General features: G+C 39.9%; 1 protein-coding gene across 2 annotated transcripts in view; it reads right to left on the bottom strand.

Moving 5' to 3' along the window:
* The window catches only part of ITGA8 (integrin subunit alpha 8), a 201,413-nt gene that overhangs the window by 26,752 nt on the left and 148,954 nt on the right, over positions 1 to 25,707 (bottom strand). For both annotated transcript variants that reach the window (XM_073879876.1, XM_025853612.2), the window contains 2 exons: positions 12,034 to 12,139; positions 9,927 to 10,085 (listed from right to left, as the gene is read on the bottom strand). In XM_073879876.1, the coding sequence (XP_073735977.1) occupies positions 9,927 to 10,085; positions 12,034 to 12,139 (265 nt within the window). The remainder of the gene's footprint in view (positions 1 to 9,926; positions 10,086 to 12,033; positions 12,140 to 25,707) is intronic.

Genomic DNA, 25,707 nt, shown 5'->3' with positions numbered 1-25,707 from the left:
CAAGGGAAAAAATTGGTAACTCTGTGTGGTGATGGATGTGAACTAGACTTACTATGGTGATCATTTCACAATGTATACAAATACCAAAACATGTTTTATACCTGAAACTAATACGTGGTATGTCGATTATACCTCAATGTAAAAAAAAGAAAAAAGAATTTGTAGATGCCTTTTGCTGAGCGGGGGATGGGTATGGGTGGAAATTGATCTGCAGAAGCCAAAGGGTAAATGCATTCAGACAATTGGATAATTATTTGAAAAAGTATAAAATTAAATCTTTATCTTATTCTCATATTGAAGCAATTCCCCATGGCTCAGAGATGAGATGCAGCCATGTCCTCCAAATAAGAGAGCACCAAAAGAAAACAAAATAAAACATGGATGTTCTTAGTTGCTATTTATAATGGAAACGGGATAGTAACATAAAACTTTGTAGGCATTCATAATTTGTTAAATAAATTATGACATTTATGCAAAAGACTACTGGACACTTTTTAAAAATGATGTAAAGCTACATAGTAATTTAGAAAAATACGAGATCTTAGTGAGAGGTACAGGCCGGTTATAAAATAGCATATATATAATAAGATTGCATTTTTTAAAAAATAAAAAAAAAATGGACGTATATTTACCTTGCACATATAGCAATAGAAACAAAATCTGGGAGAACAGTCATGTAAATATTACTAGTGGTAGAATTTTTGCTAACCTCTTTTCAAGTATGATAACGGTATTATGGATTCTCAAAGAGATCCTTAATTACCGGCAATATACAGTGAAGTGGAAAAAAATTCATGCACAAATAAATAGGAAATATAACAGTAAATGGGTGGAGACATTATTAGAAATTAAAATTTTTCTTCTGTTTTTATATATTGCCTGATATATTCTTTTGATGGGCATTTAATACTCTTTAATATGAAAATAAAAAATTAATAATTATAATAAGTTATTTGCTTATTCTTTGTTTTGAAGATGGAGGAAATTTAAGTAAGTTTTTGGGATCCAAGGAAGGAACCAGTAGAGGAGAAGAGGTTGAAAATATAGGAAACAGGGCATACTTGATGTAGCAAGTTAAATTTGGAACCGGAGGAAGAGCTCTCCTTCCTCTGGAAGGTGTTGGACAGGACTTAGGGATGAGAAAGAGACAATTAGAGGGGTGTGTGTGTGTGTGTGTGTGTGTGTGTGTGTGTGTGCGCGCGCGCGTGCGTGCGTGTGTGTGTGTGCGTGTGTGGTGGGAGTTGGGATTTGGAATGGTGAAAAGGATCCTTTGAAGATTCTCTTGCTGTGAGGTCACCTACTAACAGTGATGCTAGGGAGGCTGGATGGGAAGTCCGAGAACAGTAGTGAAGGTTTGGAGAAACAAATGAAGAGACGAATCAAAATGGCAGAGGGGGCTTCTCCACACTCCACTGGCTGTCTAGTGAGCACTTCCCACCATCAGTGTGTCCTGGTGCCCTCAGGCGAAGGGGTAGAGAAGCCAAATTATGGGAGTGTGCCTGATGGAGATTTTCAGGGCAGGGACTTGGAAGGACATGGGAGAAGGGAGGGTTACATAAGGGAACCTATAAAAGAATGTTTCAGCCAACTCATCATGGATTCCCGGCTTGGCAGTCTTGAGAATCGGGTGGTTAACTGACTCGGAGAAAGTTTTCTATCAAGGAAGAGAAGGTCTCGTGAACAGAGGAAGTGAGAAAGTTATAAAAACAGGAGATTGAATTGGAGGCTTGGATGTGCACTTAAATATTTCAGGGATGGGGTAATTAGGAGTGATGTTCACAGCACTGGGCTGATGAAGTACGCAGACACTGAGGTGCGGGCCAGCCCCAAGGATGCTGGAATAGTCCAGGACCATGGTCAGGAAGGAGTGCCAGCCAAAGAGTTGTTCAAGGATCCTCAATGGTGGAGAATCTGATAGAAATGCCCTTATAGCTTAAGATTGCAATTTGAGTTTAGATAGAAAATTGTGAACATCTCTAAGATTCCCTTATATATTTTCTATCACATACTCGTGTGTGTGTGTGTGTGTGTGCGTGCGTGTGTGTGTGTGGTTTTTGCTTTGACATTTTCATGTGTAGTTTCTTTTTTTTTTTTTTTTATAGTTCACTGGGAGATATGTTACAGAATCAACTCTGCACATAACCAAACTACAGGGAAAAGGTGCTGGATGGACCTATGGGATGTTCCTTTATTCCTGTAGTTGTAGCAGTAATAGTAAAATAATAGCCCAAAGAGAAGACAGCTCTTCAGCCTCCTGTGTGGTGGTGTCAGATGCAGCTTGCGTACGGATGAAGACCACGTTTGTGGGGGCCCCTGGTACATCATCATTTACAAATACTTATGAGCAGTCTCTCAGTAACACACAGGACTTACTCTGAGCCAGAGAATGAACGTATTACACAGCAGGGGTTGAGAAAACATGCTTCTTTCTTTTAGTAATATTGTTTTGCAGATAGAGGACTGTCCCTCCCAAACGCCACATTGAGAAAGTCTTCGAAAGGCTTACTAACCAGTTTTCGGAAGTGGCATTCCAGAAATTATTTCAAAATATAAAACAAAACAAAACAAAACAAAACCCAAAAAGCAAAATGAACAAAAAACAAAAAACAAGGAAGAAGTTATCCAAGAAATGTAAACAACAGTTGCAGCCTGTTTTCTAGATGAACTCTCAGAGCCTGTTTCACAATTGATCATGAACCTGCAGGTCATGTTTTTCCTTAAGCTGAAACCCTTAGAGGTGAGGGCCTCTTAGCACCCATGTTAGGCAGGCATTCAGTTCAGAAAACAATTTGCTAAGTGCTCTGAGGAGCTGGTGGTGAACACTCAAGTATCTTCTTCAGAACAAATACGAAAATTGCTCTTTTTCTGCAATAAGGAAACAATTGTTAGTAAATACGGTTATTTCCCCAGCTGCTACTCAGATTTTGGACTCCAACAGGAGTTTTCTATTTGCATGACTCTTCACCAAACTCTTCACTCTGGGATAGGTTTAAATTTATGAGCTAAAGGAATACTGCCTGGCTGGAATGTGCAATACTGTTGGAAATAAAACTTTTGAAGAAAATAGTTGGGTGCAATAAGATTAAGGGCTCTTTGAACCTGAACAAACACAACACATACTATGCTCTTCTGGTTTGTGATTTGTCTTTGGCTTTCAGGTATTGCTAATACACAAAAGATGGTGGGCTTTCCCTCATGTAATTCTTTGTCTATAATTAAATCGAAGTAGAGACAAACCCAGGAGGTCAGTCTACCATGTAATTTTCTTTAAGACATAAATGTTAAGAATTTGGAGAGAAAAAAAAAAAAAAACCACGTTTTTTTTTTTTTTTTTTCACTTGAGGGAACTTTAATGAAAGCAAGAAAAAAATGTGGTGCAAGAACAATGCAGAAGGGTTCTGTTCCAGGCAGTTTTGCCTTATACAAGTAGAATAAAGTCATCAGGTCAGAGTTTTAACTGGCGTTATTTCAGGCATTGTTCCAACCCCTTCATTTTACAGTAATGAATCTGAAGCCTAGAGGTGAAATGACTTGGTGGTTCAAGATCATACCACTGAAGCAGAACTGCAGCTAGAACGTTGGTGTCCAAAGTCCCCAGGCCAAATCTCCCTCTCCTACATTATACTAACATTGGGAGGTTTAAGAAAGAAAGGGGGAACATGAAGGGTGATTTTTCCATAAATTAAATCAACTTTAAAAGCCAGGCATATGTGGAGAATTAGAGGCCACTAACATTGTTAGAAAGAAGAGGTTTAAAAGCTGGTTAAATCTGAGTAATAAAAAATACCGATATGTACAATATTGTAAAAAAAAGATGGCATTCACGATTACTGGGCTGGCAGGCGGGGGTAGCTGCATGCTGGGGGTAGACTGCATGGGCTGCCAGCTTTCGTGGGTTTGGAGGATGCGGTACAGCTGCTTCAGTTGAGCAGCGATGTTATCTTTGATGCCTGGAGTTGAGATCTGCAGGCGGACACTGCCACTGTCAAAGGACCACGTAAAATCACCAGAAAACATCTCGTAGATCATCCGAGCTACCACTGGAATGACCTGAACCAAGATGAGTTTTCTTTCCAGGGGCTAAGGATAGATTCACTCCATTGGGGATTTTGAAGCTTTTCTTAGTTGTTAGACATGTGTTTTTATATACTAAAATTTACACGAGAGGGGCACCTGGGTGGCTCAGTCGTTAAGCGTCTGCCTTCAGCTCAGGTCATGATCCCGGGGTCCTGGGATCGAGCCCCGCAACGGGCTCCCTGCTCAGCGGGAAGCCTGCTTCTCCCTCTCCCACTCCCCCTGCCTGTGTTCCCTCTCTCACTGTCTCTCTCTGTCAAATAAATAAATAAAATCTTAAAAAAAATAAAAATAAAATTTACAGGAGAATCTGAAGACCATTTTAAAGAGAAGATAAGGCAAAGAGAAATGGACCCTGGAGAGTGTATTCCCTTTGATGGCTGAAAAATTGACGTATAGGCACTGTTAAAAATAAAAGGGGAATGAAAGTCCTCTATCGGGGGTGCATGAAAGAGAGACAGAGAGAGAGAACGCAAGTGGGTTTCGAACTGTAACAAGTCCCTGCATTCTGAATTAATAAGGAGCAATAAGTAAATGGAGGCAGTTATGAAGAAAAAAATTCTCTCAAGGGTAAGACAAAATGATGCAAATTTGCCAAGTCAAGCCACAGTCTGCATGCTCACCGATTAAACACACAAAAAAACAAAACAAAAAAACCCCAAAAACTAATTGCAGGGCTTGGTGGATGGTACCTGTGTTTCTGCTTCCATGTTTGTACTATCTGGTTGTAATTTGGGATTCCTGTGAGAATGGTCTCATTCGAGACAGTTGGAACCTCCTGCCTTCCATGGCTCCAAAGCCCGTTCTTTACGCAACATTGGCTTTCTCTCTTGTTAAGGTCGCCCTAGTCTAGCCTCTGTCACATCATGCGGACCTCGGGCTCCTTTCTTGAGTGTGGGGGCCCAGAACATGGTCCTGTGATCCTAGCACAGGCTGAAGCCAACACCTCGCCTGTCCTCCCCTCCTGGGTACAGTGTGACATCCCACAGCCCTTTCTCCCACTTCTCCCACTTGGCTGTTCGTGATGAAACCTTGCCAACTTAAAAAAAAGTCCTTTACTCTTTATGCAGCTTTGGTTCCTTAATAGCGTTGGCTTTTTCAACTACATCTTATCTAGAGATCACAGCCTGTCTGGAAGACTCTCCAAATCCCAGGATAAAGTCCACCCAAATAAGATAATGGGTAGTTGGAAATCATTATTTTATTGCCTTTCGAATGGTTGAGAAATACTTTATTCGACTCTAAAATTTTATTTCAAGAAGGATCTGGAATGAATTAGATTTAATGGATTGGCCAGAATGCTGCAGATAGTTGACTGTTTCACAATGTTTTGGATGGCAGAATGTGCCGAAATTGCCACATTAAAATCCTCTATCTCTGAAGCCCGGAGGCAGAACCTTCATGGCCATCTGCTCATGCCCCTGTGTTCATAGAAGGCAGAGAAGTGAACCTGATGACATGAAACCATCATGGGAGGAACAGAAAAGCAAAGACAGCAGTCATTTCACGGGGAGGCAAAAAGGAAAGCGGAAGGGAATGTCCCCAAGGCAGTGTCCCACCCTCCGGCTTGCCTGCGCCGGGCACCACCAGGGGCCGGGCGGCTCACCCACCTTTCCCGAACCCCATCACCCACGCGTGCTCCTATTTACCTTCACTGGGGTGTTTGAACAGTGGCAACAGAGCAGGCTAAATGAATCCCCACAAAGCCTGATACGAGGCTGAGAACAAACGATTATAGTACATAACATACAGCAGCATGGGTAGGCCATGGACAGACATGCTTATTTCTCAATCTCGATGACACCGTTTCCCAGATCATATTTTTAAACGTCATGAGTACTTAAGTCCTCATTTCTTTAAACTCTTGCCTTATTTCAAGGCAGGTGACCTGTATTTCAGTGGGATAAAGTCACAGGGGAAAAATTGTAGCTATTTATCAGTTTTCCATTGGCAGATTAATCTATTTGTATCCATTTTATGGTAAGTGACAATAGAAGAAAACTAATTTAAAATCCTTATAAAAAAACTCACAAACTTCTAGTGGCATCTGAGTGTGTCCCCAGTTTAGTCACTGATGCTCTGTATTTGGGCAGCAAGTGAGGTACGTGTGGGTGAGAACTTTGGCCCATTGTTTCCTATGTTCACGGTGGTGGCTTTCAAAAGTAGTCTGCTATTCAGATCCTGGGGACATTAGGGTCACTTGGTGGGATAACTCAGCTGTACCAGTCAGTGTTGTGAAAAGTGAATCCCGTTCCGGCCTTAATCAGACTTGGAGACTTATGTGAGGAGCGTCACATTTGGAATGCCTGTTCAATATACAGATGGGTCATATTTCAGAAGGTTTGAGGCTAGATGTTTGGCACTCAGAATGCATTTCTCTTTAGAGACAATCTTTTAAATGGTGGCTCAGTTTTCAGATCAGCCCACAAAAAAACCCTACTTTATCTACAATATGGCTTTGATGAATAAAACTATGTATTTGTAATAAAACGCAAAGCCAAGAGGTTGCTCTCTGAGTAATTTTTTTTAAAAATTATGAACCCCTCCCACATTGTGTTAAATACATTAATTCTATTAAATGCTGATAGGTTTAATTAGGCAGATGTGAGGAATTATTTTGAGATGTGGAGATTCTGCAGAAGGGATCCAGGGAATTTTAAAGGTTTTAGAGTTGGTAGCATTGGTTCCTTGGAGCAGGTGGCCTAGAAAATGCTTCTAAGGAACTCTGGACAGTTGCTTTTTCATCAGCACATTTCCTTAGACATTGGTGGGAGCTGCAAGGAAGCAGTGAAGGAGGGAGCTATTTTCAGTGGTTAAGTGGGGGGGGGGAATGAAAATATATACGGGAGGGGGGGTGGACAAAAAGGTATATGTGACCTGAAGAGAAAGCATTTTGCTGAGGGGAAATCAGCTGAATGGCTGGGGAGGCAAACACGGTGGAGAACTTGAAAATCCTCCAGAGGATCCTCGGGAAAGCTGAGGTGGGAGCTTTCCCTCTGACAGGCACGCAGCTGGTCTGGGATATGTCAGTGGCTCATCCAGTGGGCCCTAGAGCATCCTCAGAAAAGACCTGTAGACCTGCTCACAGACGCAGATGTTTCAAGAGGCACTCACTAATCACTGCTCTGCTTATAAAGAAATTGTAGAACCAAATCGTAAGAAATTTTATCTTAGTGGGTAAGATCGAATGCTAGGATTTACTTTTTTTTTTTAAGATTTTATTTATTTATTAGAAAGAGAGAGAGAGAGAGAGAGAAACAAGCAGGGGGGAGGGGCAGAGGGAGAGGGAGAAGCAGACTCCCTGCTGATCAGGCAGCCCCATTCGGGACTCGATCTCAGGACCCTGGGATCATGACCTGAGCCAAAGGCAGACGCTTAACAACTGAGCCACCCACTCGTCCTACTAGGATTTACTTTTTGCCCATATGAATGTATTTTGCCTCCTTGTTCCTTTTATTAAACCTACCCTTTCTCTACTTCTTAAAGAACTAAGTTAAAAAAAACTACAGATATTTATCTTTAAATATCTATATTTAAAAAAACTATATTTATCTTTAAATATCTATATAAAAAACAGTAATCAGATTTGATGCAAGAATCTGAAATTGATACCTAAGTTAAAAAATTTCCCAGACTTATTCCATTGAAGATAACTAGATACAATAAATAATTTATTCTTCACTAATTTCCAACTCATATTTAAGACAGAGAATTGATTATTTAGCTTTGTATTATCTAGGAAGAAATAAATTGCCAAGTGAATTTATGGAGACTTCACCAATAAATTATTATCTTAAGAAGAAAATAATTTTCAAGTATTCTCAATTTGTTGGTAGCTGCTTATGTAAAATATACTGATAATTAATTTTAAAAATATATTTACTGATAAAAAGCTCTTTTAGACTCTCTGGGTTATACATACTAAATATAAGTAAAAGTACTCAGAGGACCTGAAAGTAAAAACGTTTCATCATTCTGAATTTCAAGAATTCATGAACTGTTACCATTTGTCATTTTGGGGAGCTATTCCTTCATACTGTAATCAAATCTTGTTATATTCAATTTCCACAAATTGAGAGTTTTATAAAAGGAGCATAATTAAGTTGCATTTTTTTTAAAGATTTTATTTATTTATTTGAGAGAGAGAGAATGAGAGAGAGCGAGAGCACGAGAGGGGGGAGGGTCGGAGGGAGAAGCAGACTCCCCGCTGAGCAGGGAGCCCGATGTGGGACTCGATCCCGGGGCCTCCAGGATCATGACCCGAGCCGAAGGCAGTCACTTAACCAACTGAGCCACCCAGGCGCCCTTAAGTGGCACTTTTTAAAATTACTAGCCTTAGGGGCACCTGAGCCAAAGTCAGATGCTTACCCGCCTGAGCAACCCAGATGCCCCCTGATTAAATAAAAATTTATTTTATAATAAGCTATTTATTATTTTATAATAAGCTACTGTCCTTGAAGATATTAAAATCGTCTCAATGAAGAGCCAAGAGAGAGGAAATGGAAAAAAATTTCCAGGGAGGAAGTATTTTAAGTAATTTTGTGACCTTATTTATTATTTCTCCATAAAGAAGGAGACTTGTCCTATAAATCCTTTCATACTGAACCCCTTTCAGCCTTCCTCCCTTGGACTAGAAGCCATGTTGGGTTGAAGAAGAAAGCCTTTCATAACCGGCAATGTCCCTGTGCCCGCAGTTAGAGTAGAGGCAGACCTGCGTTCCAAATGGTTGAGTTAGTATTTCATGAAGCCTGCTCTTTGCTCCATCTCGAATAGAGACACTGTCTCCCTGAGCTACTAGACAATGTTGATTCTTAAATAAAGTTCTCTTTTGAGGATAACATCCGGTAAAAAAGTTTTTTTTTTTTTTTCCCATTCAAATGTGACATTTTCAAGGGTTTATGCTAATTATGTTCTTTTCTTCCCAGAAAAAACTTAAAGCCAGATTTGGATCTTAATCTGAATGAGATCAGCTCCTTGGACACTTGAGCTCCTGGCTAGTCCGTGACCAGCAAAGCAGTGTGGATGTCAGGTGGGGATGGTAGAGCAGCAGAGTTTTAGGGCCCCCAGACCCTGCCTCTTACGAGACCCCCAGGTGATTGGATAAGCTTGAGAATCTGAAAAGCTCTCGGCTTCTCTATAAGCTGCGCTAAAGCACGGGGTCCAGAAATTTTCAGTCTGGGGGTTCTTGGGGCACAGAGATGGCCTTTGGAAAATTATCGCATTTCACCACTTGCTATTGGCAACATCTGGAAAAGCCCACTTGGCAGAAATCCTTATATCTTTTGGCAATGCACCAAAAGGACTCTAAAAATAGAATTTTGCACAAATTCTCCAAAACATGACATGTCTATTTATGATTTTGGTTTTATTGTGCTGCTAGTCAAACCATATGCAAAAGTATCTATTAAAATAGGCTAGATAAATGACAGGTTACCATGAACAATAAAACCAAGAGAAATTTAAGTTTTCTACGAGTGACATTTTAAGTTAGGTCTGGCATTTTTTTAGAAAAAGATTTTATTTATTTATTTGAGAGATCGAGTGAGCACGAGCAGGGGGAGGGGCAGAGGGAGAAGCAGACTCCCCGCTGAGCAGGGAGCCCAGCAACAGGGCTCCATCCCAGGACCCTGGGATCACAACCTGAGCCAAAGGCAGATGCTTCACCGACTGAGCCACCCATGTGCCCCAAGACCTGGCATTTTAACCATAAAACTAAAAGAAAAGGCTGTATAGATTATCACCGAAATAACTTATTCTTAATTACTTTGCTTTAAAAAACATAAACCACAGTTTTAATTTTTTTTCCTTGCTATAAAAAACAGGCAAAACAGCTAGTTAGACCAGGCTCCTACCTTTATATCCTGTGGGTTGATATTAGGATTTGTTTGACACTGCAGAGGTCCCAGAGTTTGGATATGAAAAATGTAGAGGAGAAATTCGTCCCGGGCAGAGAATGGCCAGCCCACCTCCAGAAGAGTGTTGCTGATGGTACTCGGTCCAATATTGTGCAGCTACAAGAAAGGAACAAGTAATGGTGCAGGACAAGGCAGGAAGATGAAATAAAGCTCCATGTACTTCCTACCCATTCTAAAAAGCACATATTTTGGGTTTTAACGCATCCGGGCTATGATGGTGGCTATAGGAAAATACAATCTATATAAGCAAGAGGAGCTCCGAAAACAAGAGGCGCTTTTGCTCAGAGAGGATTCTTGCTTCTGTGAATCTCTGAGGGCAGATCTCCTTAGCAAAGAACACATTAACCATGTCTGATCATTGCGATGTTTACCTAAAATTTATATTCATTTAATCGCAGGGCTAGAAATGCAATTTTAATGATACGCTTTCAAAACCTAGTTATTCGTTCTTTACATTGAAATCTGCCTTTTCCCAGACTACTGACTTGCCAGTTGCAACCATATGCGACGCACTCTCTTTCACCCTCTGGAAAAATGGTTATCCATCAAATGCCAAAGATAGTCCAGGCTCACCACAGTTCACTTCAAGTGCGCATTTCAAAGCTGAGCTCCTTCTATTTTAATCAGTGAATATCAAAGAAAGAGAGGCCACATCTCCTAAAGAGATGAGCATTTTAAACACATGAATCCTGTACTCACAGGACACAAAAACAGCTTGGGAAAATCATGAAATGTATTTAAATTTATTGTGGTTTTGGAAATTCACTTCAAAGTTAGCAGGGAACTTTTGTCTTTTTTTTCACAGTTCTGATAATTATAATGATCAACAAAACAATTTATAATTTGGTTTTGCTTATTAGGTGGCTCATTTAATTCACATTATCAAAACAACATGGCATCCACTGATAACAGGATATTTTGAGACATGAGAATAGCATGTAGGAAACACGTGATGATTGCTTTTGTCACCACTGATTATTACCCTAAAATTTTATGATCTGTTTATGCTAAGATTAGAAGCAGGGCTGCCCTGAGAATGATTGAGTTTGCATATGTTTGCAAACTTTAAAGTTTCACCATTCTTAAACAGAAACCGGTGCACACAAGGTTTAATAAATTATTTGACAGCATTTTTTTCTAGCAAGGTTCTTAATCCAAGTGGCCTTGGGGACTATGTTATCCTTTTGCTATCAAGAGAGCTTAGGGCAAAGCTTTGATCCAGCTGCGGATGGGGCTTCTGATTCTGAACCACAGGTTGGGCAGATGACAGAGGTTTTCATGTTGATGCTATGCAGGAGTTGACACTTCTTTCCCACATATGTACACAGCTCATCAGTTTTGAAATGACTTCATTGTTAACCTTAGAGAATGCTATTCATGTCCCTTGTAGCTTAAGATGAAAGTCACAGTCAGGATTCCTAGGTCAGTGGAATGAGTTACACAGGAAAGGGATACAGAGCAGTAAATAGGAAGGGACCTCAAACAGAAGATGGCTTTTTCATGAGCTTCTGGTTTGTTTCTGGAAAATATTTTATTAATCAACGGACTATTTCAAATCTCAGAATAAGTTATTCATGTGTGTGTGTGTGTGTTATATGTGTGGGTTTTTTTTTTGTACATAGCGAATAATCCATAAAATTTTCTCTGTCTGGTACCTTCTGGCTGGTGACTTTCAGTTTAAGAGGTGGGTAGATTTTAAGGATATTTGAAAATGTAGGAAGAGGCAAAATAAAGTCCAGGGAGTTAGTCCTTTTTATGGTTAGGCTGTCCAAACATTAAAAAAAAGAGATGTAAGGAACATTTAAAAGAGAACAGTAACAAGATAAAATATTCTCACTACATAATGGCTCCCACCACTAAAAAGCAAGCGACTCATACTCTACCCCCTCCCCCCCACTGCAATATGATAGCATAACAGCACAAATCCAAGCAGTATATAAAGCTCAGATCTTGGATCGGTGTCTTTTAAAATGCTATGAAGAGTTTATTGGTAAAGAGCGTAAGAATAAACCCCTAACACAACTTTAAGATAGATAAAAGCTACCTCATAAATATGTTCCACCAATGGCCCAACTCCTTCCTCTTTGCGGGGCTCCTCTTCCGGTTCCCAGTTATGAATGGGCAGAACAATCTGTGGAGGGTGGGATACTCTGAAACGCAGAATGTTTTGTTAATTGCTGGTGATGACACAGGTGAAGAATGCTTCACTAGCGTAGGGTTCGCTAACAGCAATGGGAAAAGGGGGCCCGCAATTTACTTGAACAGATATCGTCTATAGGGAAAAAGGTATTGAAAGTGATGTTCAGCAAAATAACTCAAGGAATAGTAAGGGATCTGAAACATCTACCCCGAGGCTTTTAAGTTCTGGTTTCTAGCTCAGAGATTGACTGTTTTATAGTATCTCCTCTCTTGGACACTAGGGGGCAGAGCAGAGAGCATCCCTGAGTTGAGATAATTTAACATATAGACATATAAATGTATACATCTATCTGTAGGTCCCGTGTAAGTGTAAGAGTGTGTGTGTGGGGGGGGTGTGGGTGTGTGTGTACACAGGATATATAATCGGTGCTTCAAGCCATATCAAGAAATGGGACTTTTTTGTGGATAAAAATCTAGAATTCTGTTGAGTTGTGAAGAAATGTAGTTTTGAATTAAATACTTCAGAGTAGAAAGGTGGCCACTTGTATATTCCTACTTCTTAGATTTCTTTTGCTTACCATTAATGCAGCCATACCTCCCCCAAGGCCAGGCCCAGAGCCAAAATAAAGCCTGATCGAGTTCTAGAGTTGTCCTCTAGACAACTCAAGGGTGAGAGACAGAGAGACAGTTAAATGATGCAATCATGTAAGTAGGATATTAACATGACACAAACATATTTTTTGCCTACAATTTACACCTAGAAAGTGAGCACTGGCTGAATGCAATGCAGTACATGGCATTATTCTACATTAAAAGCTGGTTCCAAACCAAATTGTTATTCTCATATAATCTTAAAAAGGATACTTCTCAAAAGAACAATGCTTTTCTAGCAATTTTTAGGTGACGGTATCTTTAAAAGAATTCCTAGACCTCCAGCTGAAAGTAATGTCAACAGAAAATCCCTCTTTTGGCAATCAGAAGTCTTAAATGCCCTTTTAAGGGCATCAGTAATTAACGCAGCCTCTAGCAACTTCAAATGCTATTTTTATTTTCCCCTCTGAGTAATCTCTTTCTAAAGCAGAAAGCAAAATTTATTGGGCTAAATACTGACCCAAGGGCAAGTAATTTAATTTCTGTGTGTCCCTATTTCCTCATCTGGAAAATTATGATAAACTCTTTGGGTTGTATACCACAAATGATTGGAAAACATCTCAAATGCTCTTGGTCAAAGTCACTTTGGCTGCATTGTCTTCTAGGGGTGTGTGGAAGAAGTACATATTTTAAACTGACAACACACAGAAATGCTACTAAATTATGAAACCCTTTGCTTTCATCCTTAATGGGCAACTATTAAATTACAAGTGCAGAACACAGCCTTGCTGGGCCGATACCTCAACATCCCCGACCCTTATATTGGCTTGTTGTTATGTCACGCTCCCTTTTCCGACTTGATTTGATTAAATCATGTTCAGGTCAAACACTGGGGACTTGGTGAGGAGAAGAGTACAGAACACAGAAGGTTACTTTTATTCGAGTGAAACCCAGAGAGTTTGGACTTCTGTCCCCGTGGGGTCTTCACGACCTAAGCACCCAAAGCTTTACTTTGCTCTTGGCTTGGCAACAGAGAGTTGACTCCATGCTCCACACCCAATGTGAGGTTCTAGGGAGACCATTTATTTATTTATTTGTTTGTTTGTTTGTTTATTTATTTATTTGCATAGAGAACAAATACAGAGCAGAAGCTGAGCATATTTTCTCTGAAGAGTTTTGTTCTTATGGTCATCAATCCTGGAGAACTGGGGCATTTATATGCCCCAGTACCACAGAATCATAAATAGTTAGAACTTTACAGGTCCTATGGAGACAGTGTGTTCAAAAGCCCTCATTTAATACATGAAAGGAAAATTGATGTTCAGAAAAGTAGGGTTTAGTTGCAGGTGAAGACTTCAGCTCAGGTTTACTCAGGCCTGTTCTATTTCCAATATATGGTTGACTCTTGAAAAACACAGGTTTGGACTGTGCAGGTTCATTTATATGCAGATTTTTTCATTTATATATGATTTTTCATCTAAGATACAGTACTGTAAATGTTTTTTTCTCTTCCTATGATTTTCTTAATAACATTTTCTTTTCTCTAGTTTACTTTGTTGTAAGAATACAGTGTATAACACATATACAAAAGATGTGTTAATGAACTGCTTATGTTATCGGGAAGGCTTACTGTCAACAGCAGGCTACTGGTAGTTAAGTGTGGGGGAGTCAAAGTTACACGCACAGGGGGTTGGTGCCCCGATACCTGCATTGTTCAAAAGTCGACTGTATAATGCACCACAGGGGCCACTAAGCAGCAGTGATTTTAGTAAAGACAACTTAAAGAAACTTCCTGCTCCATTTCTTTAACAAAATCAAATAGAAATCTGTAAGGGAAAAGATAATCTATTATAGGTCATGGCAAAATCATGGCAAAATCATTCAAAAGCTACGGCTCACAAAATTCAGTTATCTACTGTCTAAGACTTTTTCCAATCTGGGGAAACCATGAGAAAAAAATGGCTCTCTGAAGATACCAAATGAATAAGTGAAACATTGTTCACTGTTTTCAAAATTATCATTTTTTTTAGAAGGAAGGAAGAATATAATCAACTATTAGCCAAGGATAAACAGCCCTAACAGCTCTTACTGAATAGTGCTCACATTCTAAGATGGAGGATAGAACATTATTCCAGGGAGGCCCCCCCCCCCCAGGGATAAGATGATTGGGGTATCAGTGATAACACGAGACATTAGGAAAGGATTAGGGAAGTAAGGAATGAGGTTTTTGATAAGTTAAAATCTATATGCTATCAGAAGTACAAATCCAATGCTGTGGTAGTACAGTATGAACCCTATTTTCATAATCCCTTTTTCAAACACTATAAGCCCCAAATAGCAGACTACTATTTATTGTCTGGAACAATGTTAGTTCTACCCACCATAGCCAGCGTCTATACAGACCATGGTTGTTTATGATTGCAGTGTCCTGTGATCAAACCCACTCAATCCTGATTATATGAAAGAGGACACAAGTTTATTACTCTTCATGAGCTCGATGCATGTGGTGCTGTCTCTTGTGGCCAAATTTACTTCCTACAGACTTAATGCTAAATTAATCCTCTGTACCAACAAATGACATGGGAGTCTGCTGAAAGACAGTGTTGACACCATCTGGCTTTGAAATAAGTAGAATAATTCTCAGTATTTTTTTTCCCATCGAAGGAATAAATCCATTTGAGTTTATTTTTAAAATGATAAAAACAACATTAAACTGAGTAAGAACTACTAGAGACCGTGCGTGATAAAATACATTGGAATAAACCAACTGGCAAATAAAAAGAGATTTTTCTGAAGACTGAGCATGGAAGATTTTCAACACAGTAGCTGTTTGTTCCTTGAAGAATTAAACATTGAAAACAATATTTTTGTTGAGTATCTGGAGTAAAGAGTTTTACTTTGCAAAATGGCTAACAAGAACTCTAACCCCGTGTTAGAGAATAAACTGTGGCCAATTGTTGGACATTAATCTAGCAATTAAAAAATTGCACCCATATGAGAAACCCAGTTTTAATTACCTGTTTTGATTATTGGTAACATGAATAGAAAATTTCCTTCTTTTTTAACTGAGAAATATTGGTGTTATAACTGATGGCAGAAATATATTTATAAATATTTATCTTATAAAATAGATATATAAGAATAAATACAGCTACATTGCACCCTCTGCTACCTTGGACTGAGTTATGTCTTATGGAATAAAAACAGTTCCCAATTTAAAATTTGCTTTGGGATTAAAAAACAGATTCAATTTATTTTTGGCAAAACAAAGATAAACTAAGGTTAATGAAAGAGACAAAACTTCATATACACTAGTTGTAAATGTTAAAAGATATAAGATAAGATAATAAAGAAATGCTTATTTCTTCTCTAATTTTTTTTTTAGTGTTTTTCTCAATGAGAAAGATGGGCATATTAAATAAGAAATGCCCACAAATGAAACATTTTGATTAGCTCCAACTATCTACCAATCAAACAGGTCACTTCTCATGAGTCAACTCATGAGTTAAAGAAGAAATCACAAAGGAAATTAGAAAACACTGTGAGTGAAACCCAACATATCAACATTTTGGTATGTGCTCAAGTAATTAGAAGGAAATTTACAGCACTAAATGCTTGTGTAAGAAAAGAAGAGAGGTCTCCAGCCAATGATCTAATTTCTACCTAGAGGAATGAGAAAAAGGGAAAATCCAACCCAAAGTGAACAGAAGGAAGGAAGTAATAATAACAGAAGCAGGAGCTAATGCAATAGAAAGCAAAACAAACAAATAAAGAGAGAAAAAAGGGGTGCCTGAGCGGCTCAGTCAGTTGAGTGTCTGACTCTTAATTTCGACTCAGGTCATGAGATCAAGCCTCAGGATGGGCACCCCACTCGGCCAGGAATCTGCTCGAAATTCCATCTCCCCCTCTGCCCCTCCATCCACTCTGCGCTCTCTTTCTCTCTTTCCAAATAAATAAATCTTAGAGAGAGAGAGAGGGAGAGACAAGTCAATGAAATAAAAAAACTGGTTCCTTGAAAAGTTCACTAAACTAGCCAGAGTGATCAGGGAAAAAAATTGAGGGGAGTAAAAGATACAAATCGCCAGTATAGGGAATGATGAGATCCTACAGACATTAAAAAGAAAATGAGAGAGAGAGGGAGGGAGCAAGATGGCGGAGGAGTAGGAGACCTGGGTTTCGTCTGGTCTCAGGAATTCAGCTGGATAGGGATCAAACCATTCTGATCACCTACGAACTCAACAGGAGCTCGAAGAGAAGAAGAGCAACAACTCTCTGAACAGAAAAGCTACCACTTACTGGAAGGTAGGACGTGCGGAGAAGTGAATCCGAGGCGATATTCGGGAGGATAGACGGCAGGGGAGGGGGTCTCCGTCGGCCGCTTCTGGCAAGTGCTAGAGCCGCGGAGCACAAAATCGGACCTTTTAGAAGCCGGCTCCGCTGAGAGACGTCGCTCCAGTGAATAAGCGGGGGTGGAACCCTCACGGGACAGTGTGGTCTCAGGACCCTCAGGGTCCCAGAAAGACCGGGGGTGCCTGAGTGCGCCAGAGCTCCCAGGTATCGGAGCGGGGAAGCCGGCTGCAGAGACGGAGCCGAGGCGCGGGCTCTCAGCTCGGGGTTGCCATAAACTGTGATCCGCGGCCCAGTCGGGCCACTGCTCCTCCAGCAGGGACCCAACAAGTGTCAGATACGGGGAGACTCCCCTTCCTCCCCAAGGAAAAGCAGCACAGGAGCGCACCGCAGGGATCTGCTGGGTTTGGAGACTCCACATGGGGTCGGGTGCCAGAGATAGAAATGCTTGGTCACAGGCCGGGTGAGCACGGAGTGCGGCCGGAGACCGGGGAGACAGGAGGGACTGCTTTTTTCTGGGGGCACACTGAGGAGCGGGGCCCCGAGTTCTCGGCTCCTCCGAGTGGAGATTGGGAGGCCACCATTTTCGCCCTGGTCCTCCAAAGCTGTACCGAGAGCTTGCAGAAAACAAAAGCTCCTGAGAGCAAACCCGAGCAGCTTGCTTAGCCCGGACCGACAAGGGCGGGGCAATTCCGCCTCCGGCAAAGACATTTGGGAACCACGGCAACAGGCCCCTCCCCCAGAAGATCAGCACGAACAGCCAGCAAGCCAAGACCAAGTTTACCGATCAAGGAGAACGGGAGAACTCCAGCGCTAGGGGAATACAGCACATAGAATTCATGGCTTTTTTTTTTTACCATGCTTCATGAGTTTTTCAAAGTTAATTTTTTAACTGTTTTTCTTTTAATTTTTCTTTTTCCCTTTTTCAACCAACATCTTATCAATGCCTTTTAAAAAAAACATTTTTTATTTTTCATTTTTAGTCATATTTTATCCCTTCATAGTAGTTACCCTTATTTTTGGCATATATATATATAAGTTGTTCTCTCTTTAAAATTTTGAGATACAGTTTCTTCTAACAGATCAAAATATACCCTAAATCACTAGTGTATGGCTTTGTTCTAGTCCCCTGCCTGATCACATTCTCGCTTTTTTTTTTTAAATCTTCTTTCTTTTTTCAATTTTTTATCGTATCAGTTCCATCTTTTATAATTTTCATCTTTATAGTCATCTTCCATCCCTTCATTGTATCAACCCTTATTTTGTACATATATAAGTCTTTCTTCCATTAAAATTTTAGGAGGCACTTTTATCTAACAGACCAAAATACACCCAAACTCTAGTGTGTGGCACTGATCTATGCACCAGCCTGATCATATTTGATCATATTCGTTTTTTTTATTGTTATTTTTGTTTTTATCTTTTTGTTTATGTTTTTTTTCTTTCTTTCTTTTCTCTTTCTTTTTTCTTTCTTTCCCTTTCTTTTCCCCTGGTATTAGGTCTTTTCTGATTTGTATACAGTATATTTGCTGGGGACGTTGTTAACCTGTTAGCATTTTGTTCTCTCATTCATCTATTCTCCTCTGGACAAAATGACAAGACGAAAAAAATCACCTCACCAAAAAGAACAAGAGGTAGTACCGTTACCCAGGGACCTACTCAATATGGACATTAGTACGATGTCAGACCTAGAGTTCAGAATCATGACTTTAAAGATACTAGCTGGGCTTGAAAAAAGCGTGGAAGTTATTAGAGAAACCCTTTCTGGAGAAATAAAAGAACTAAAATCTAACCAAGTCGAAATCAAAAAGGCTATTGATGAGGTGCACTCAAAAATGGGGGCACTAACTGCTAGGATAAATGAGGCAGAAGAGAGAATCAGCGACATAGAAGACCAAATGATGGAAAATAAAAAGCTGAGAAAAAGAGAGAGAAACAACTACAGGATCATGAGGGCAGAATTCGAGAGATAAGCGATACGATAAGACAAAACAACATTAGAATAATTGGGATCCCAGAAGAAGAAGAAAGACAGAGAGGGGCAGAAGGTATATTGGAGCAAATAATAGCAGAGAACTTCCCTAATGTGAGGAAGGAAACAGGCATCAAAATCCAGGAGGCACAGAGAACCCCTCTCAAAATCAATAATAGGTCAACACCCCGACATCTAATAGTAAAACTTACGAGTCTCAGAGACAAAGAGAAAATCCTGAAAGCAGCTCGAGAGAAGAGATATGTAACCTACAATGGTAGAAATATTAGATTGGCAACAGACCTATCCACAGAGACCTGGCAGGCCAGAAAGGACTGGCATGATATCTTCAGAGCACTAAACGAGAAAAATATGCAGCCAAGAATACTATATCCAGCGAGGCTCTCATTGAAAATTGAAGGAGCGATCAAAAGCTTCCAGGACAAACAAAAACTAAAGGAATTTGCAAACACGAAACCAGTCCTACAAGAAATATTGAAAGGGGTCCTCTAAGCAAAGAGAGAGCCTAAAAGCAGCATAGACCAGAAAGGAACACAGACAATATACAGTAACAGTCACCTTACAGGCAATACAATGGCACTAAATTCATACCTTTCAATAGTTACCCTGAATGTAAATGGGCTATATGCCCCAATCAAAAGACAAAGGCTATCAGATTGGATTAAAAAACAAGACCTATCAATATGCTGTCTGCAAGAGACTCATTTTAGACCCAAAGACACCCCCAGATTGAAAGTGAGGGGGTGGAAGACCATTTACCATGCTAATGGACACCAAAAGAAAGCTGGGGTGGCAATCCTTATATCAGACAAATTACATTTTAAAACAAAGACTGTAATAAGAGATGAGGAAGGACACTATAGCCTACTTAAAGGGTCTATCCAACAAGAAGATCTAACAATTGTAAATATCTATGCCCCTAACATAGGAGCAGCCAATTATATAAGGCAATTAATAACAAAAGCGAAGAAACACATTGACAACAATACAATAATAGTGGGGGACTTTAACACCCCCCTGACTGAAATGGACAGATCATCTAAGCAAAAGATCAGCAAGGAAATAAAGACTTTAAATGACACACTGGACCAAATGGACTTCACAGACATATTGAGAACATTCCATCCCAAAGCAACGCAATACACATTCTTCTCTAGTGCCCATGGAACATTCTCCAGAATTGATCACATCTTAGGTCACAAATCAGGTCTCAACCGGTACCAAAAGATTGGGATCATTCCCTGCATATTTTCAGACCACAATGCTTTGAAACTAGAACTTGATCACAAGAGGAAAGTCAGAAAGAACTCAAATACATGGAGGCTAAAGAGCATCCTACTAAAGAACGAATGGGTCAACCAGGAAATTAAAGAAGAATTAAAAAAATTCATGGAAACCAATGAAAATGAAAACACAACTGTTCAAAATCTTTGGGATAGAGCAAAGGCAGTCCTGAGAGGAAAGTATATAGCAATACAAGCTTTTCTCAAGAAACAAGAAAGGTCTCAAATACACAACCTAACCCTACACCTAAAGGAGCTGGAGAAAGACAGCAAATAAAGCCTAAACCCAGCAGGAGAAGAGAAATCATAAAGATCAGAGCAGAAATCAATGAACTAGAAACCAAAAGAACAGTAGAACAGATCAACGAAACTAGGAGCTGGTTCTTTGAAAGAATTAACAAGATTGATAAACCCCTGGCCAGACTTATCAAAAAGAAAAGAGAAAGGACCCAAATCAACAAAATCACGAATGAAAGAGGAGAGATCACAACGAACACCAAAGAAATACAAACAATTATAAGAACATATTATGAGCAACTCTATGCCAGCAAATTAGATAACCTGGAAGAAATGGGTGCATTCCTAGAGATGTATCAACTACCAAAATTGAACCAGGAAGAAATAGAAAACCTGAACAGACTATAACCACTAAGGAAATTGAAGCAGTCATCAAAAATCTCCCAAGAAACAAAAGCCCAGGGCCAGATGGCTTCCCAGGGGAATTCTATCAGACATTTAAAGAAGAATTAATACCTATTCTCCTGAAACTGTTCCAAAAAATAGAAATGGAAGGAAAACTTCCAAACTCATTTTATGAGGCCACCCTTACCTTGATCCCAAAACCAGACAAAGACCCCATCAAAAAGGAGAATTAGAGACCAATATCCTTGATGAACATGGATGCAAAAATTCTCACCAAAATACTAGCCAATAGGATCCAACAGTACATTAAAAGGATTATTCACCAGGACCAAGTGGGATTTATCCCTGGGCTGCAAGGCTGGTTCAACATCTGCAAATCAATCAACGTGATACAATACATTAACAAAAGAAAGAAGAAGAATCATATGATCCTCTCAACAGATGCAGAAAAAGCATTTGACAAAGTACAGCATCCTTTCTGGATCAAAACTCTTCAGAGTATAGGGATAGAGGGTACATACCTCAACATCATAAAAGCCATGTATGAAAAATCTACAGTGAATATCATTCTCAATGGGGAAAAGCTGAGAGCTTTTCCCCTAAGGTCAGGAACGCGGCAGGGATGTCCACTCTCACCACTGCTACTCAACATAGTATTAGAAGTCCTAGCCACAGCAATCAGACAACAAAAAGAAATCAAAGGCATCCAAATCGGCAAAGAGGAAGTCAAACTCTCCCTCTTTGCAGATGATATGATACTGTATGTGGAAAACCCAAAAGACCCCACCCCAAAACTGCTAGAACTCATACAGGAATTCAGTCAAGTAGCAGGCTATAAAATCAATGCACAGAAATCAGTGGCATTCCTATACACCAACAACAAGACAGAAGAGAGACAAATCAAGGAGTCGATCCCATTTACAATGGCACCCAAAACCATAAGATACCTAGGAATAAATTTAACCAAAGACGCAAAGGATCTGTACTCAGAAAACTCTAAAGTACTCATGAAAGAAATTGAAGAAGACACAAAGAAAAGGAAAAATGTTCCATGCTCATGGTTTGGAAGAACAAACACTGTGAAGATGTCAATGCTTCCTAGAGCAAGCTACACATTCAATGCAATCCCCATCAAAATACCATCCACTTTTTTTCAAAGAAATGGAACAAATAATCCTAAAATTTTTATGGAACCAGAAGAGACCCCGAATAGCCAGAGGAATATTGAAAAAGAAAAGCAAAGCTGGCAGCATCACAATTCCGGACTTCCAGCTGTATTACAAAGCTGTCATCATCAAGACAGTATGGTACTGGCACAAAAACAGACACATAGATCAATGGAACAGAATCGAGAGCCCAGAAATGGACCCTCAACTCTATGGTCAACTCATCTTCAACAAAGCAGGAAAGAATGTCCAGTGGAAAAAAGACAGTCTCTTCAACAAATGGTGTTGGGAAAATTGGACAGCCACATGCAGAAGAATGAAACTGGACCATTTCCTTACACCACACACAAAAACAGACTCCAATTGGTGGAAAGACCTAAATGTGAGACAGGAGTCCATCAAAATCCTAAAGGAGAACACAGGTAGCAACGTCTTCGACCTCAGCCGCAGCAACTTCTTCCTAGAAACATCGCCAAAGGCAAGGGAAGCAAGGGCAAAAATGAACTATTGGGATTTCATCAAGATAAAAAGCTTTTGCACAGCAAAAGAAACAGTCCACAAAACCAAAAGACAACCGACAGAATGGGAGAAAATATTTGCAAATGACATATCAGATAAAGGGCTAGTATCCAAAATCTATAAAGAACTTATCAAACTCAACACCCAAAGAACAAATGATCCAATCCACAAATGGGCAGAAGACATGAACACACATTTTTCCAAAGAAGACATCCAAATGGCCAACAGACACATGAAAAAGTGCTCAACATCGCTCGGCATCAGGGAAATCCAAAGCAAAACCTCAATGAGATACCACCTCACACCCGTCAGAATGGCTAAAATTAACAAGTCAGGAAACGACAGATGTTGGCGGGGATGCGGAGAAAGGGGAAGCCTCCTACACTGTTGGTGGGAATGCAAGCTGGTGCAACCACTCTGGAAAACAGTCTGGAGGTTCCTCAAACAGTTGAAAATAGAGCTCCCATACGATCCAGCAATTGCACTACTGGGTATTTACCCCAAAGATACAAATGTAGGGATCCGAAGGGGCACGTGCACCCCAATGTTTATAGCAGCAATGTCCACAATAGCCAAACTGTGGAAAGAGCCAAGATGTCCATCGACAGATGAATGAATAAAGAAGGAGTGGTATATATACACAATGGAATATTATGCAGCCATCAAAAGGAATGAGATCTTGCCATTTGCAACGACGTGGATGGAACTGGAGGGTGTTATGCTGAGTGAAATAAGTCAATCAGAGAAAGACATGTATCATATGACCTCACTGATATGAGGATTTCTTAATCTCAGGAAACAAACTGAGGGTTGCTGGAGTGGTGGGGGGTGTGAGGGATGGGGTGGCTGGGTGATAGACATTGGGGAGGGTATGTGCTATGGTGAGCGCTGTGAATTGTGCAAGACTGTTGAATCACAGATCTGTACTTCTGAAACAAATAACGCAACATATGTTAAGAAAAAAAAGAAGAAGATAGCAGGAGGGGAAGAATGAAGAGGAGTAAGTCGGAGGGGGAGACGAACCATGAGAGATGATGGACTCTGAAAAACAAACTGAGGGTTCTAGAGGGGAGCGGGGTGGGGGGATGGGTTAGCCTGGTGATGGGTATTGAAGAGGGCACGTTCTGCGTGGAGCACTGGGTGTTATGCACAAACAATAAATCATGGAACACTCCATCAAAAACTCATGATTTAATGTATGGTGATTAACATAACAATAAAAAATTTAAAAAAAAGAAAATGAGAGACTATCATGAGCAACTTAATGCCATACATGTAACACTTTAGATGAAACAGACAAATTCCTTGAAAGACAAATTGAATGTTTCCCCCTTAAGACCAAGGTAGGGTCTAAAAATAAGGCAAAGATGTCTTCTTGCACCAAGGCTATACTCAATCTTGCCCCGACACTCCCAGTCTGTGCAGTAAGAGAAGAAAAAGAAATACAGAAAAAAGAAATAAAAGAAATAAAAGGCATAACTATGTAGTAAACAACTTTTTCCCCAAAGTGGTGTGGCCTTTGCCCTCAGCTTCTGGGAGGTAGTCTAAGCTCTAGAAATTTTATGCCTGAAAGAAGTATCTTTGTTTTTCTGGGGGTTTTGGGTCACACTGGATATTCTAACAATATGAGTTAGGATGGGGGTTGCCCACATCAGAAAGACCAACAGTGTGAGTCAGGGTGGGAGCTTGATCGCATCATATCAGGCAACAGGGAGACTGCGATCAATTAAGTGGTCAGTCAATCAATTGTTCATGCCTACGTAGTGGATCCCCAATAAAAACTGTGAACACTGGGACTTGGGGAGTTTCCTCACCTGAGGATACTCCATGCATACTGCTATATATCCATACAAGGAAAATAATATGTCCTGGCTCCATGGCAGATAAGAACAGACGCCTTGTGTTTGGTATTGCCCCAGGCTCTGACTTACACACTTCTTCCCTTGGTTAATTTTAATTTTTATCTTTTCCCTGTAATGAATTGTACTGATGGGTATAATAGCTTTCAGGGAGTTCTGTGAGTCCTTCTAAGTGATTTATCAACCCTGGGTGGTTTTGGGAAGCACACAACTCTGCAATTTGTATCAGAAGTAAGGGTAATCTCTGGTGGGTTCTATTCCCTCTAACTCCGTAGTTGGCTAAACCCTCGCACATACAGATTAGATTAGTCAGGAAAAAAATCAAACTTTGTATTCACAGATGAAATGACAATGCTATAGAAAATTTTAGGAAATCAACAAATAATAAAGCTACTAGAATTTGTAAGCAAGTTTATCAAGATCTCAGGATACTGCTTGCATTTCAAGACTTATTATGTAGATCAGTGGAACGGAATGGAAGGAGCCTCACAGATGGATAGAGGTGTCAAGGAATCCAATGGGGGGAAGATGGTCTTCCAGCCAACAGCATAGCAGCAACTGGATATTCTTAGGCAACAGTGAATCTTGGACCTTACCGCACACCAGATACAAACGTGGTATCACAGACCAAATGTAAAACTGTAAAACTTGCAGGAGAAAACATAGGAAAAAAGTCTTGTGACTCTGGGCAAAGTGAAGAATTTTTCTACAAGGGAGAAAAAGAGCACAAACTATAAAATATTTATTTATTTATGTATTTATGTACTTATTTATTTTTAAGGATTTATTTATTTTAGGAAGAGAGAGGGCAAACTATGAAATATTTAAAAGTTGGATTTCATACAAATTAAAAACTTTTGCTTTTGGAACATCACTGTTAAGAAAATAATAAGCCAAATCATAAACTGAGAGAAAAATGTTTGCAGGACATATATCTGATAAATAATTTTGTAGCCAGAGTATGTAGGGAACTTTTACAACTTGATAATAAGAAAGACAACTCAATATAAATGGGCAAAATTTTAAAAGACACTTCAAAAAAGCCTACTAAGGGCAAATAAGTAGTGAAAAGATGCTCAATATCACTAGTCATTAGAAAATGCTAATTAGGGGCGCCTGGGTGACTCAGTCGGTTAAGTGTCTGCCTTCGGCTCAGGCCCTGATCTCAGGGTCCTGGGA

Source organism: Callorhinus ursinus, unplaced genomic scaffold (assembly GCF_003265705.2).
Source record: "Callorhinus ursinus isolate GAN/ISIS: 27379988/994484 unplaced genomic scaffold, GSC_fseal_2.0 scaffold36, whole genome shotgun sequence".
Taxonomy (NCBI): Eukaryota; Metazoa; Chordata; class Mammalia; order Carnivora; family Otariidae; genus Callorhinus; species Callorhinus ursinus.
Note: the sequence above shows the minus strand (reverse complement) of the source record. Positions and strands in the feature narration are given on the sequence as shown.